This window comes from Oncorhynchus mykiss, chromosome 30 (genome assembly GCF_057628025.1).
Source record: "Oncorhynchus mykiss isolate SJ-2025 chromosome 30, ASM5762802v1, whole genome shotgun sequence".
In the NCBI taxonomy this organism is placed as follows: domain Eukaryota; kingdom Metazoa; phylum Chordata; class Actinopteri; order Salmoniformes; family Salmonidae; genus Oncorhynchus; species Oncorhynchus mykiss.
The window spans coordinates 12175001-12188928 of NC_143051.1; the positions used below are offsets into that span (position 1 = coordinate 12175001).

General features: G+C 45.6%; 1 protein-coding gene across 6 annotated transcripts in view; it reads left to right on the forward strand.

Moving 5' to 3' along the window:
- LOC110487937 (protein tyrosine phosphatase type IVA 2) overlaps positions 1-13875 on the forward strand; it is a 48973-nt gene extending 35098 nt beyond the window's left edge. For all 6 annotated transcript variants that reach the window (XM_036971819.2, XM_036971820.2, XM_090227563.1 and 3 more), the window contains 4 exons: positions 1140-1232; positions 3734-3864; positions 12246-12320; positions 12660-13875. In XM_036971819.2, the coding sequence (XP_036827714.1) occupies positions 1140-1232; positions 3734-3864; positions 12246-12320; positions 12660-12771 (411 nt within the window). In that variant the 3' untranslated portion in view covers positions 12772-13875. The remainder of the gene's footprint in view (positions 1-1139; positions 1233-3733; positions 3865-12245; positions 12321-12659) is intronic.
- The last annotated feature ends 53 nt before the right edge of the window (positions 13876-13928 follow it).

Genomic DNA, 13928 nt, shown 5'->3' on the forward strand with positions numbered 1-13928 from the left:
CGCTGTGTCTCTCTCGCGCGCTGTCTCTCTCTCGCGCGCTGTGTCTCTCTCGCGCGCTGTGTCTCTCTCGCGCGCTGTGTCTCTCTCGCGCGCTGTGTCTCTCTCGCGCGCTGTGTCTCTCTCGCGCGCTGTGTCTCTCTCGCGCGCTGTGTCTCTCTCGCGCGCTGTGTCTCTCTCGCGCGCTGTGTCTCTCTCGCGCGCTGTGTCTCTCTCGCGCGCTGTGTCTCTCTCGCGCGCTGTGTCTCTCTCGCGCGCTGTGTCTCTCTCGCGCGCTGTGTCTCTCTCGCGCGCTGTGTCTCTCTCGCGCGCTGTGTCTCTCTCGCGCGCTGTGTCTCTCTCGCGCGCTGTGTCTCTCTCGCGCGCTGTGTCTCTCTCGCGCGCTGTGTCTCTCTCGCGCGCTGTGTCTCTCTCGCGCGCTGTGTCTCTCTCGCGCGCTGTGTCTCTCTCGCGCGCTGTGTCTCTCTCGCGCGCTGTGTCTCTCTCGCGCGCTGTGTCTCTCTCGCGCGCTGTGTCTCTCTCGCGCGCTGTGTCTCTCTCGCGCGCTGTGTCTCTCTCGCGCGCTGTGTCTCTCTCGCGCGCTGTGTCTCTCTCGCGCGCTGTGTCTGTCTCGCGCGCTGTGTCTGTCTCGCGCGCTGTGTCTGTCTCGCGCGCTGTGTCTGTCTCGCGCGCTGTGTCTCTGTCTCGCGCGCTGTGTCTCTGTCTCGCGCGCTGTGTCTCTGTCTCGCGCGCTGTGTCTCTGTCTCGCGCGCTGTGTCTCTGTCTCGCGCGCTGTGTCTCTGTCTCGCGCGCTGTGTCTCTGTCTCGCGCGCTGTGTCTCTGTCTCGCGCGCTGTGTCTCTGTCTCGCGCGCTGTGTCTCTGTCTCGCGCGCTGTGTCTCTGTCTCGCGCGCTGTGTCTCTGTCTCGCGCTGTGTCTCTGTCTCTCAATCGCGCTGTGTCTCTGTCTCTCAATCGCTCTCTGTCTCTGTCTCTCAATCGCTCTCTGTCTGTCTGTCTGTCTCTCAATCGCTCTCTGTCTGTCTGTCTGTCTCTCAATCGCTCTCTGTCTGTCTGTCTGTCTCTCAATCGCTCTCTGTCTGTCTGTCTGTCTCTCAATCGCTCTCTGTCTGTCTCTCAATCGCTGTCTGTCTGTCTCTCACAGGAGCTGAAGAAGTTTGAGGTGAACACGCTGGTGAGAGTGTGTGACGCCACCTACGACAAGGCCCCAGTGGAGAAGGAGGGGATTGAAGTTATGGTGAGGATAACACACATGCGTGCACACGCGCACACACACACACACTCCTAGAGAGCAGTCAGAATTTCTACTGAACCAAAACCGGATCCCTTTGTTTCCTTCCGAGGAATTGAGGGTAGTTGGATACACTTTCTTTTTCATGGAATGTCAAAACAGGTGGGGTCGCCCCTCTGGAGAAATTCTGTTGAGAACAGAGGAACAGAGACTCTGCATCCCGCAGTGTGCTGAGCGAATGGGTGAAGAACAGGAAGGAATCTCTGGCTCAGATCCAGATGAATTGGGCTCCACCCAGGCCTTCTTGCTCTGTGTGTTTCTCTCTTACTGTATTGTACAACATAATACAACGTCTTTTTTTATTCCGCTGTCCCACAGGTGATTCAGGAAAACCACAGACCCTTTGTGTTTGGGAGAGGAAATGTCCTATTTCCTGTCCTTGATAGTGGTCACCACTCCTGGTCCTGGAGTGTTCCTCTCCCCATTCTGCCTGTCACTCTCCGATGCATTGGATTAAATGTTTGAGAAGGATATCAGAATCTTGAAAGCATTTCTGATTGGCAAACTACAGTGAAAAGCAATTAGTAACACAACCCTTTCAGTTCTTGTCTTTGTCACTTTTCAAATATGAAACAGGATCTGTGACAGTTGCCTACATAAAACTGGCCCATGATATCATAGGACAGGCGGAGAGAGAGAGAGAAGGCTGCGACAGGCAGAGGATGATATGGGAGAGCGAGATGTGCGAAGCCATAGCTGAGACTGAGTCAGCACAAGTACAGAGGCTCAGATGGTCAGGCTGTCTGCCAGGACACACACACACAGTACTTCAGCATATCAAGCTTCCCAACTTAGACACACATGATACAGCTGCTCTGCTTCAATCAGGCTTTGAATCCTGCACTGCCTTTGAGCTTTGCATTGGTTAATCTTTAAGTCTGACTCACCCGTGGGTCAATCTAGGTAACGTTAATAAATACGTCTGTCTATTTAAGATAGAGATGGGGTTGCGTCTCCATCCACCGCAGCAGCCTATGGCGGGCTTCCGTGGAAGGTGGCCGTGTTTCAGCGGTGTTTGTCAGACCATGAGACTTCCTGAAAATTGGCCTTCTCACAACAATGTCTGTAGCATCCAAACAGTTTGGCTTATAAAACTATTATGACCCCTTTATGGAAAGGCGAGACTCTCACAAACATGATGGAGTTCACCGTTTTGCTCTATGACCCCCACAAATGTCACAAGACTAAGCAGAAGGTAACCCCCACAAACAAATGGAAGTATGGCGGTAGTTTTGAGCAAACAAAGATATTTCCTTAGTTTTCTTATAAACTCAACAAACTTAATGTGTAAATATTAGTATGAACATAAGACTCAACAACCTGAGACAAAAGCTGAACAAGTTCCACAGACATGTGACTAACAGAAATGTAATAATATGTCCAAATCAAAAGTAACAGTCAGTATCTGGTGTGGCCACCAGCTGCATTAAGTATTGCAATACATATTTTCCTCATGGACTGCACCAGATTTGCCAGTTCTTGCTGTGAGATGTTACCCCACTCTTCCACCAAGGCACCTGACAGTTCCCAGACATTTCTGGGGGGGAATGGCCCTAGCCCTCAACCTCCGATCCAACAGGTCCGATACGTGCTCAATGGGATTAAGATTCGAGTTCTTCGCTGGCCATGGCAGAACACTGACATTCCGGTCTTGCAAGAAATCACGCACAGAACGAGCAATATGGCTGGTGGTATTGTCATGCTGGAGGGTCATGTCAGGATGAGCCTGCAGGAAGGGTACCACATGAGGGAGGAGGAAGTCTTCCCTGAGGATGTCTTCCCTGTAACACACAACGTTGAGATTGCCTGCAATGACAACAAGCTCAGTCCGATGATGCTGTGACACACCGCCCCAGACCATGATGGACCCTCCACCTCCAAATCAATCCCGCTCCAGAGTACAGGCCTCGGTGTAACGCTCATTCCTTCCACGATAAATCTGACCATCACCCCTGGTGAGACAAAAGCTGTTAGTAAGCTGTTAGTATCTTAATGACCGTTCCACAGGTGCATGTTCATTCATTGTTTAACGGTTCATTGAACAAGCATGGGAAACAGTGTTCAAGCCCTTCTACAATGAAGATCTGTGAAGTCTTTTGGATTAAGAATTACCCTTGAAAGGCAGGGTCCTTCATCTCCTAGATATAGGACACACTTCAAAACCTTATTTCACATTATTCATTTTGACTTTTTTTGCCATTTTATGAAAATGATTCAATGTGTTTCTATGGCCTATAGTAGGGAAGGCCAAATTAAATATTTTATTCAATTTAAATGTATATTTTTATACTTAAAGGGTTCTGAAAATGTCAAATCAAATTGCTAAATTATCTATGGTAAGACCATCTTTAAACAATTCCATATGTTAGCTTAGTACCCAGCCCTTAAATGAACTCCCAGCCCTTGGTTTGATCCATGTTGATGTTCTTGTCCCTCTTCCTCTGCAGGACTGGCCCTTTGATGATGGTGCCCCGCCCCCCACCAAGATAGTGGACGACTGGTTGAACCTGCTTAAGACCAAGTTCAGAGGCGAGCCTGGCTGCTGTATTGCCGTGCACTGTGTGGCGGGGCTGGGTCGGTGAGTGTGTTAACCTGTGTGTGTCTAAGTGGGCCAGGTGAGTTTAATGAGTGTAAGTGGCCTTGATTACAATGTTTCATGTTAAGCCTGGTTCTCTGTGGTCTCCAGGTTCCACAATCTGCTCTGTTGGCTTCTCTCTTTAGCCTACATGTCTTATCAATCTCTCTCTGTCTATTAACCTGCTAGCAATAGACTGGTGCTTCTGTGGTTCTACCGGCTATTCTCATCCCCACTTTATAGCTAGCTTCTCTGCTGTCGGCACCACTGTCTGTTAAGCTATCCTGCTAGTCTTTTTCTCTGGTGTATGCGCTGGATTCATTCTCTGTTAGTGTTGGCCTCTGTCTTGCTTTGTCATACTGGTTCTCCAGGTTAGAGTATGTTTTAGCCTCCTCATCCTCTCTCTATAGCTTCTGTGTGATTAGCTCTGGCCTCCTCATCCTCTCTATAGCTTCTGTGTGATTAGCTTTAGCCTCCTCATCCTCTCTCTATAGCTTCTGTGTGATTTAGCTTTAGCCTCCTCATCCTCTCTATAGCTTCTGTGTGATTAGCTTTAGCCTCCTCATCCTCTCTCTATAGCTTCTGTGTGATTAGCTTTAGCCTCCTCATCCTCTCTCTATAGCTTCTGTGTGATTAGCTTTGGCCTCCTCATCCTCTCTATAGCTTCTGTGTGATTAGCTTTAGCCTCCTCATCCTCTCTCTATAGCTTCTGTGTGATTAGCTTTAGCCTCCTCATCCTCTCTCTATAGCTTCTGTGTGATTTAGCTTTGGCCTCCTCATCCTCTCTATAGCTTCTGTGTGATTAGCTTTAGCCTCCTCATCCTCTCTATAGCTTCTGTGTGATTAGCTTTGGCCTCCTCATCCTCTCTCTATAGCTTCTGTGTGATTAGCTTTGGCCTCCTCATCCTCTCTCTATAGCTTCTGTGTGATTTTAGCTTTAGCCTCCTCATCCTCTCTCCCTGTTAGCCCGGTTCTCCAGGGTGTGCTGCTGTACACCATTCCACAGAGGGCTGTGTGTCTGCGGGTTTTCGCTTCTCCCCTGTACTCTAGGTCTTAATTTAATAGAAAAAGAAAAACAGCCCTCCATGGAATGAGTTTGACACCCCTGCCATAGAGATCCCCTCCCGCAGTCTGCCAAGACGGGCTCCACACTACTCACGCCTGTCCAGGGTCATTGATTCAGTGCATTGCTTAGACCCCCGACAGCCCACCCCCGACAGCCCACCCCCAACAGCCCACCTCCAGCCCTCCAGTCCTCCAGTCCTCCCCAACAGCCCACCTCCAGTCCTCCCCAACAGTACACATTTTTGTTGTAGCCCCAGACAAACATACCTGATTCAACTCATTGAGACCCTGATGATTAGTTGACAACTTGAATCAGGTGTGCTTGTTTCCTTGTGGGGACCAGCGAAACGTCCCCACTTGTCCAAATGGTCCTTTTTTGACTATCCTTGTGGGGACTTCTGGTGCCCACATGGATAGTAAAACAAACACACACACACACACACACACACACACACATTGCTGTGGGCTCTTTAATCTCCTGGTGCTGTGTTTACTGCAATCCTCAGGGCCGGCAGCATTCTGATGGTCTTATTCACACCAGCCAGCCACAGCCTTTAGAGACTCAGGGCGTGGGAGGAGTTGTTAGTGGTTGTTTTTCTACAGTTTTTCCCTCTCTCTCTTTCACTCACTCTCTTGCACCTTCTCACTTTCTATCTCGTGTCTGCCAGGGTTTCCGTTAGCCGGTAATTGCCGGTATTCAGCGATACGTTAAAAGCCGATTTTAAATAAGGTTGCTGTCGGCTAGTCAAAAAAACAATCCTGTTGCTAAGTCATTTTATTAATTGATGTAAATATCAGTGGATGTAAATACATTTGACCGTCATGCTTATTGGTCTATAGGTTAATTAGCCACATTTAAGATTTTCATTAGTCGTCATGTTAATGATACGCGCGTAGCATATAGCGCTTACTTTAGCATATAGCGCTTACTTTAGCATATAGCGCTTACTTTAGCATATAGCGCTTACTTTAGCATATAGCGCTTACTTTAGCATATAGCGCTTACTTTAGCATATAGCGCTTACTTTAGCATATAGCGCTTACTTTGAGTGGAATATCTTGTCAGACAGCGCTACTGCTGTTTTTATAAGCCCAGTCATTGCGCAACCATTCTAAATGCAATTGTATGTTAAAAACAGTTTTTATGGCCATGATTTGAAGAGAGCCACTATTTTTATTTCTCAACTGGTAATTGAAGTGCGCCTCCGATTCGCCATTCAAGTGCAAAGGCAATGGTAGGCAGGCTATCAGCACATCACCCACCACTGTGCAATGTGAGCTGGAGGTAGTATGCATTTTGAAAACATATACTTCATTGTTTTACTTCATTATTAGGCATGGCTTGCGTTAAAGTAGCCTAGGCAAAATCTGACCATAGAAAGGCAATTATTTTATAAAAACTTACTCCTATGCCATGCCTTTCCATGTCTGGAATACACTGCCATCAGACACACACAACTGCACCACCTATCACACTTTCACAAAAACATGAAGACAAGGCTAAAGGTCAGATTTTTTTGTGAACATAATCCCTAGCTGCTTTCCATGTTGTCTGTTGTCTGTAGCTTGTGAGGTGTGGGAACACTTTGTTGCTTTTATGGGGTTTATCTTTTTGTGCTATGTTTCTCTGTCTGCATTCTCTGTCCCATGTTTCTCTGTCTGCATTCTCTGTCCCATGTTTCTCTGTCTGCATTCTCTGTCCCATGTTTCTCTGTCTGCATTCTCTGTCCCATGTTTATCTGTCTGCATTCTCTGTCCCATGTTTCTCTGTCTGCATTCTCTGTCCCATGTTTCTCTGTCTGCATTCTCTGTCCCATGTTTCTCTGTCTGCATTCTCTGTCCCATGTTTCTCTGTCTGCATTCTCTGTCCCATGTTTCTCTGTCTGCATTCTCTGTCCCATGTTTCTCTGTCTGCATTCTCTGTCCCATGTTTCTCTGTCTGCATTCTCTGTCCCATGTTTCTCTGTCTGCATTCTCTGTCCCATGTTTATCTGTCTGCATTCTCTGTCCCATGTTTCTCTGTCTGCATGCTATGTCCCGTGTTGCTCTGTCTGCATTCTCTGTCCCGTGTTTCTCTGTCTGCATGCTATGTCCCATGTTTCTCTGTCTGCATGCTATGTCCCGTGTCCCTCTGTCTGCATGCTATGTCCCGTGTTTCTCTGTCTGCATTCTATGTCCCGTGTTGCTCTGTCTGCATGCTATGTCCCATGTTCTCTGTCTGCATGCTATGTTGCTCTGCGTTTGCTCACTGCTCATTGATTGTATTGTAATTGTTTTTAAAAACCTGCCCAGGGACTGTGGTTGAAAATTAGCCGGTTGGCTAAAACTGGCACTTTTACTGAAACGTTGATTAATGTGCACTGTCCCTATAAAAATAAATACAAACTCAAAAAGTTAATTGCTATTGGTTTTCATATCAACTTTCATTGTCCAGAAGCCAAAGGCCCAATCTTAGTCATATTAGCAACCCATTGTAGTTGTTGCCTATTTAGATTCCCACACTAAGTTTCTGACAGATGTATCTGACACATATGGAACTGTTTGCATCAGGTGCTCTGTTTACAATGGTGTTTCCCCGCAAATTAGTTTGAAAATGATGTTTTATTGGCTGATCATTACAGGAGTTGCATTTTCTGTTTAGCTAAATTACCATAATCAAAATGTGATTTCTGTCATTCTGCGCAACGTGGGTAGAATCCCTAATGGTTTTATGCACCCAAAGTATTGACTTAACTCATTTTGTTACGTTAAAGCCTTATTCTAAAATGGATTCAATTGTTTGTTTTTGTCAATCTATAAACACTACCCCATAAACAAAAACACTAAGATTTTTTCTCTCATTTATGCAAAATAAAAATAAAAAAAATAAAAAAACTGATCACGTTTATAGAAGTATTCAGACCTTGTACTTTGTTGAAGCAGCTTTGGGCAGCGATTACAGCCTCGAGTCTTCTTGGGTATGATGCTACAAGCTTGGCACATCTGTATTTGGGGAGTTTCTCCCATTATTCTCTGCAGATCCTCAAGCTCTGTCAGGTTGGATTGGGAGTGTTGCTGCACAGCTATTTTCAGGTTTCTCCAGAGATGTTAGTCTGCGCACTGGCTTGGCCACTCAAGGACATTGAGACTTGTTCTAAAGCTACTCATGTGTCGTCTTGGCTGTGTGCTTAGGGTCGTTGTCCTGTTGGAAGGTGAAATTTCGCCCCAGTCTGAGGTCCTGAGCGCTCTGGAGTAGGTTTTCGTTAAGGATCTCTGTACTTTTCTCTGTTCCTTTCCCTCGATCCTGACGATTTTCCCAGTTCCTGAAAAACATCCACACAGTATGCAGCCGCCACCATGCCAGGTTGCCAAGCGTCATGTCTGGAGGAATTCAGGCCAAAGAGTTCAATCTTGGTTTCATCAGACCCGAGAATCTTGTTTCTCATGGTCAGAGTCCTTTAGGTGCATTTTGGCAAATACCAAGCGGGCTGTCATGTGGCTTCTGTCTGGCCACAAAGGCCTGATTGGTGGAGTGCTGCAGAGATGGTTGTATGTCAGTGTCCATTGGGTTCTTGTCACTTCCCTGACCAAGGCCTTTTTCTCTCGATTGCTCAGTTTGGCTGGGCGGCCAGCTCTAGGAATTCTTGGTGGTTCCAAACTTCTTCCATTTAAGAATGATGGAGGCCACTGTGTTCTTGGGGACCTTCAATGCTGCAGACATTTTTTTTGGTACCCTTCCCCAGATCTGTGCCTCGACACAATCCTGTCTCGGAGCTCTACAGACAATTCCTTCGACATCATGGTTTGGTTTTTGCTCTGACATGCACTGTCAACTGTGGGACCTTATATAGACGTGTGTGCCTTTCAAAATCATGTCCAATCAATTGTATTTACCACAGGTGGACTCCCAAGTTTTAGAAACATCTCAAGGATGATCAATGGAAACAGGATCCACCTGAGCTCAACTTCGATTCTCATAGCAAAGGGTCTGAAATACTATATATTTATATCTCTCAGTAAAAAAAGAAGCGTCCCTTTTTCAGGACCCTGTCTTTCAAAGGTAATTATTTTAAGTCCAAATAACTTCACAGATCTTCATTGTAAAGGGTTTAAACACTGTTTCACATGCTTGTTCAATGAACCATAAACAATTTATGAACATGCACCTGTGGAACGGTCGTTAAGATACTAACAGCTTACAGACGGTAGGCAATGAACCTCTAGGCTAGAGGGAGGTATTTTCACGTCCGGATAGCGTCCCATCGAGCCTAGAGAAGTTACGGTCACAGTTATGAAAACTTAGGACACTAAAGAGGCCTTTCTACTGACTATGAAAAATACTAAAAGAAAGATGCCCAGTGTCCCTGCCCATCTGCGTGAACGTGCCTTAGGCATGCTGCAAGGAGGCATGAGGACTGCAAATGTGACCTGAGCAAGAAATGTCAATGTCCGTACAGTGAGACGCCTAAGACAGCACTACAGTGAGACGCCTAAGACAGCACTACAGTGAGACAGGACGGACAGCTGATCGTCCTCACGGTGGCAGACCATGTGTAACAACACCTGCACAGGATCGGAAAACCCGAACATCACACCTGTGGGACAGATACAGGATGGCAAGAACAACTGCCCGAGTTACACCAGGAATGCACAATCCCTCCATCAGTGCTCAGACTGTACGCAATAGGCTGAGAGAGGCTGGACTGAGGGCTTGTAGGCCTGTTGTAGACAGGTCCTCACCGGCAACAAAGTCGCCTATGGGCACATCCACCATCGCTGGACCAGACAGCACTGGCAAAAAGTGCTCTTCACTGATGAGTCGCGGTTTTGTCTCACCAGGGGCGATTGTCGGATTTCTGTTTATCGTCGAAGGCATTTACACCGAGGCCTGTACTCTGGAGCGGGATCGATTTGGAGGTGGAGGGTCCGTCATGGTCTGGGGCGGTGTTACACAGCATCATCGGACTGAGCTTGTTGTCATTGCAGACAATCTCAACGCTGTGCGTTACAGGGAAGACATCCTCCTCCCTCATGTGGTACCCTTCCTGCAGGCTCATCCTAACGTGACCCTCCAGCATGACAATGTCACCAGCCATACTGCTCGTTCTGTGCGTGATTTCCTGCAAGACAGGAATGTCAGAGGAGGAGATGCACTGCAGTACTTAATGCAGCTGGTGGCCACACCAGATACTGACTAACTTTTGATTTGACACCCGCTTTGTTCAGGGACACATTATTCCATGTATTTTAGTTACATGTCTGTGGAACTTGTTCAGTTTGTCTCAGTTGTTGAATCTTATGTTCATACTAATATTTACACACGTTAAGTTTGCTGAACATAAACGCAGTTGACAGTGAGAGGATGTTCATTTTTTTTGCTGAGTTTAAACATACATTTGCAAAAAAAATTCTAAACCTGTTTTCGCTTTGTCATTATGGGGAATTGTGTGTAGATTGTAAAAAATCTCTTTTTTTAAATCCATTTTAGGATAAGGCTGTGGGAAAGAAGACATCTGAATACTTTCCGTGTGCGCGTTATAGGTCCACATTTCTCAAATGGCCACTTCATTCTTCCCAGTCAAGTTGTCCAGCTCCACATTTTCCTAACGGAAACCCTGGAATGCACAAAAGGGTGCTCGTTCTCATATTCCCCCTATCACTGTCCCTCCTCTCCCTCTTCTCTCCTTCTCTCTGAAAACCCACACAAGAATGCTCTGTCAGCTTTGAGTTTTGACATTCCGGGCAGTCTGTCTGGGATTTTTTTAAGTTGCGGTGCATTTTTTTCTTCTTGAGAGGTTTGCTTACAGTAACACTTATCACACTTTGTGTGTGAATGTGATGCCCCAGCGGGGTTGCAGTGAACCCAGGCCACCCCCTGTGGGTTTCCCAGGCCTGTGTCTCAGCTTTACACTACACTACACTGCTACCTACATAACCATGACACAGCATGCTTTACACTACACCCCTACATAACCATGACACAGCATGCTTTACACTACACCCCTACATAACCATGACACAGCATGCTTTACACTACACCCCTACATAACCATGACACAGCATGCTTTACATTACACTGCTACCTACATAACCATGACACAGCATGCTTTACACTACACTGCTACCTACATAACCATGACACAGCATGCTTTACACTACACCCCTACATAACCATGACACAGCATGCGTTACACTATACTGCTACCTACATAACCATGACACGGCATGCTTTACACTACACCCCTACATAACCATGACACAGCATGCTTTACACTACACTGCTACCTACATAACCATGACACAGCATGCTTTACACTACATCCCTACACTGCTACCTACATAACCATGACACGGCATGCTTTACACTACACTGCTACCTACATAACCATGACACGGCATGCTTTACACTACACTGCTACCTACATAACCATGACACAGCATGCTTTACACTACATCCCTACATAACCATGACACAGCATGCTTTACACTACATCCCTACATAACCATGACACAGCATGCTTTACACTACATCACTACATAACCATGACACAGCATGCTTTACACTACACTGCTACCTACATAACCATGACACAGCATGCTTTACACTACACTGCTACCTACATAACTATGACACAGCATGCTTTACACTACACTGCTACCTACATAACCATGACACAGCATGCTTTACACTACATCCCTACATAACCATGACACAGCATGCTTTACACTACACTGCTACCTACATAACCATGACACAGCATGCTTTACTCTACATCCCTACATAACCATGACACGGCATGCTTTACACTACACTGCTACCTACATAACCATGACACGGCATGCTTTACACTACATCCCTACATAACCATGACACAGCATGCTTTACACTACACTGCTACCTACATAACCATGACACAGCATGCTTTACACTACATCCCTACATAACCATGACACAGCATGCTTTACACTACATCCCTACATAACCATGACACAGCATGCTTTACACTACACTGCTACCTACATAACCATGACACAGCATGCTTTACACTACATCCCTACATAACCATGACACAGCATGCTTTACACTACACTGCTACCTACATAACCATGACACAGCATGCTTTACACTACACTGCTACCTCCATAACCGTGACACAGCATGCTTTACACTACACTGCTACCTACATAACTATGACACAGCATGCTTTACATTACATCCCTACCCTGCTACCTACATAACCATGACACAGCATGCTTTACATTACATCCCCACCCATGCTGGCTGGTATTTGTTGCTTGCTCATTTATTGATATATATATATATATTGTCTGTGCTGTAGAGCTCCAGTCATGGTGGCCTTAGCGCTGATTGAAACTGGGATGAAGTATGAGGATGCGGTGCAGTTCATACGACAGTAAGTACCACTAACTTCCACACCAATGGAGGCTGGTAAGGGAGGTGGGGGAGGCTTGTATGATATCAAACACATGTTAGATACTGTTCCATTCCAGCTGTTACTATGAGCCTGTCCCTCCGATTTTAAGTGCCATTAGCCACCACTGTTCCACACAGGGCATGGAGCCTAACCAATGTTTCTGTGCTGTCAAACATGTACTGTCATGTATTCTCTTCATTAGTTTGTTAGAATTTGCCCAGGGCACATATTGATTTGTGTGGATATTGTTGCATATGTGCTGCATGGTCTCTTGTGACATTATGAGACCACTTTGTTGTTTTTCCTCCCTCCCCTCAGGAAGAGACGTGGAGCATTCAACTCCAAGCAGCTTCTTTACCTGGAGAAATACAGACCCAAGATGCGTCTGCGGTTCAAGGATGCCAACGGCCCCAACTGTTGTGTCCAGTAAAGTGTCTGTGTGCAGCGTCTCAAGAATACAGCAGCTAGTGGGAACAACCTTATTCCAACCAAGGGGAGAGAGAACTATCAGTAATTATTGTGATTTGTTACCACTGAGACATGGCTAATTGATCACAGAATCAATTAATCAACGAGCGAATGATTACATTTGAATGAATGCAAACCTAGGGGTCCAACCAGCCGAACCAATGAACAAGAAGGTCAACGCACACAGATATAGGCCCGCCTCCAAGTTACCAGTGTCATAACACGGGCACATAATTTTTTCAGCATTTTTATTTTCAGCTTTGAATCATGGGATAGCTCTTTATTTTTTACACCTACATGGGAGTTTAACAAACCAAATCTACAAATGTTAAAATGGTATCAATATTGACGATTTGTTTATTTTTCTATTAATGATATGAATTATGGATTTGCCCAGGGTTATGTACCTTTTTTTAAAATGTTTGTAAACCCTTCAGCACATTAGAAGAAAAATGACAAATTACTGTCCATTTGGCTATTGATGTATTTTTGTACAACACAAAATCTCTGAAAATGCAGTAACGTTTTTCTCTCTACCCCACTTGCTTGATGTCACTTTTTAATTACTGGGTTGGCTGGGTTTTAAATATGTCCGCTGTATTTATTCACTGGCTGTAACTAGCAAGGCAGTCTGGGGTTGGGGGCAAGGACACTTTTCTGTTTCTCATTTTATTCTAGAGCCATGTTTTCATTTTCTTAAAATTATTAAATACAATCTTGCAGGAGTGCAATATTCAGTCCACCTCGGAAAAGACCCCAAACCCCCTTATGACCATCACACACAGAGCCAGTTTCACATGAAGACACTTGGCTAGTCTTTACTGTAGGTACTTTTTTTCCATTCACCAAGGCTGCTTACTGGGTTTCCAATAGGACTTTCCTACAATGACTGTGCATGCACACACACACATGCGCGCACACACACAATGATCTCAACCGTTAATCCCTAGTCTCACTCTGAAGGAAAAGAAAGCAAATGGTCAGTTTCTTTTTTATCATCTTACCCATTTTGAAGATATCCTCAATTCCTATTGGTTTTAAAAGAAATAAAGAAATGGAAATAAGATTTACTTTGTATGATGTTTCCTCACCTTTTCCACATTTTAGAGCATTTGAAAC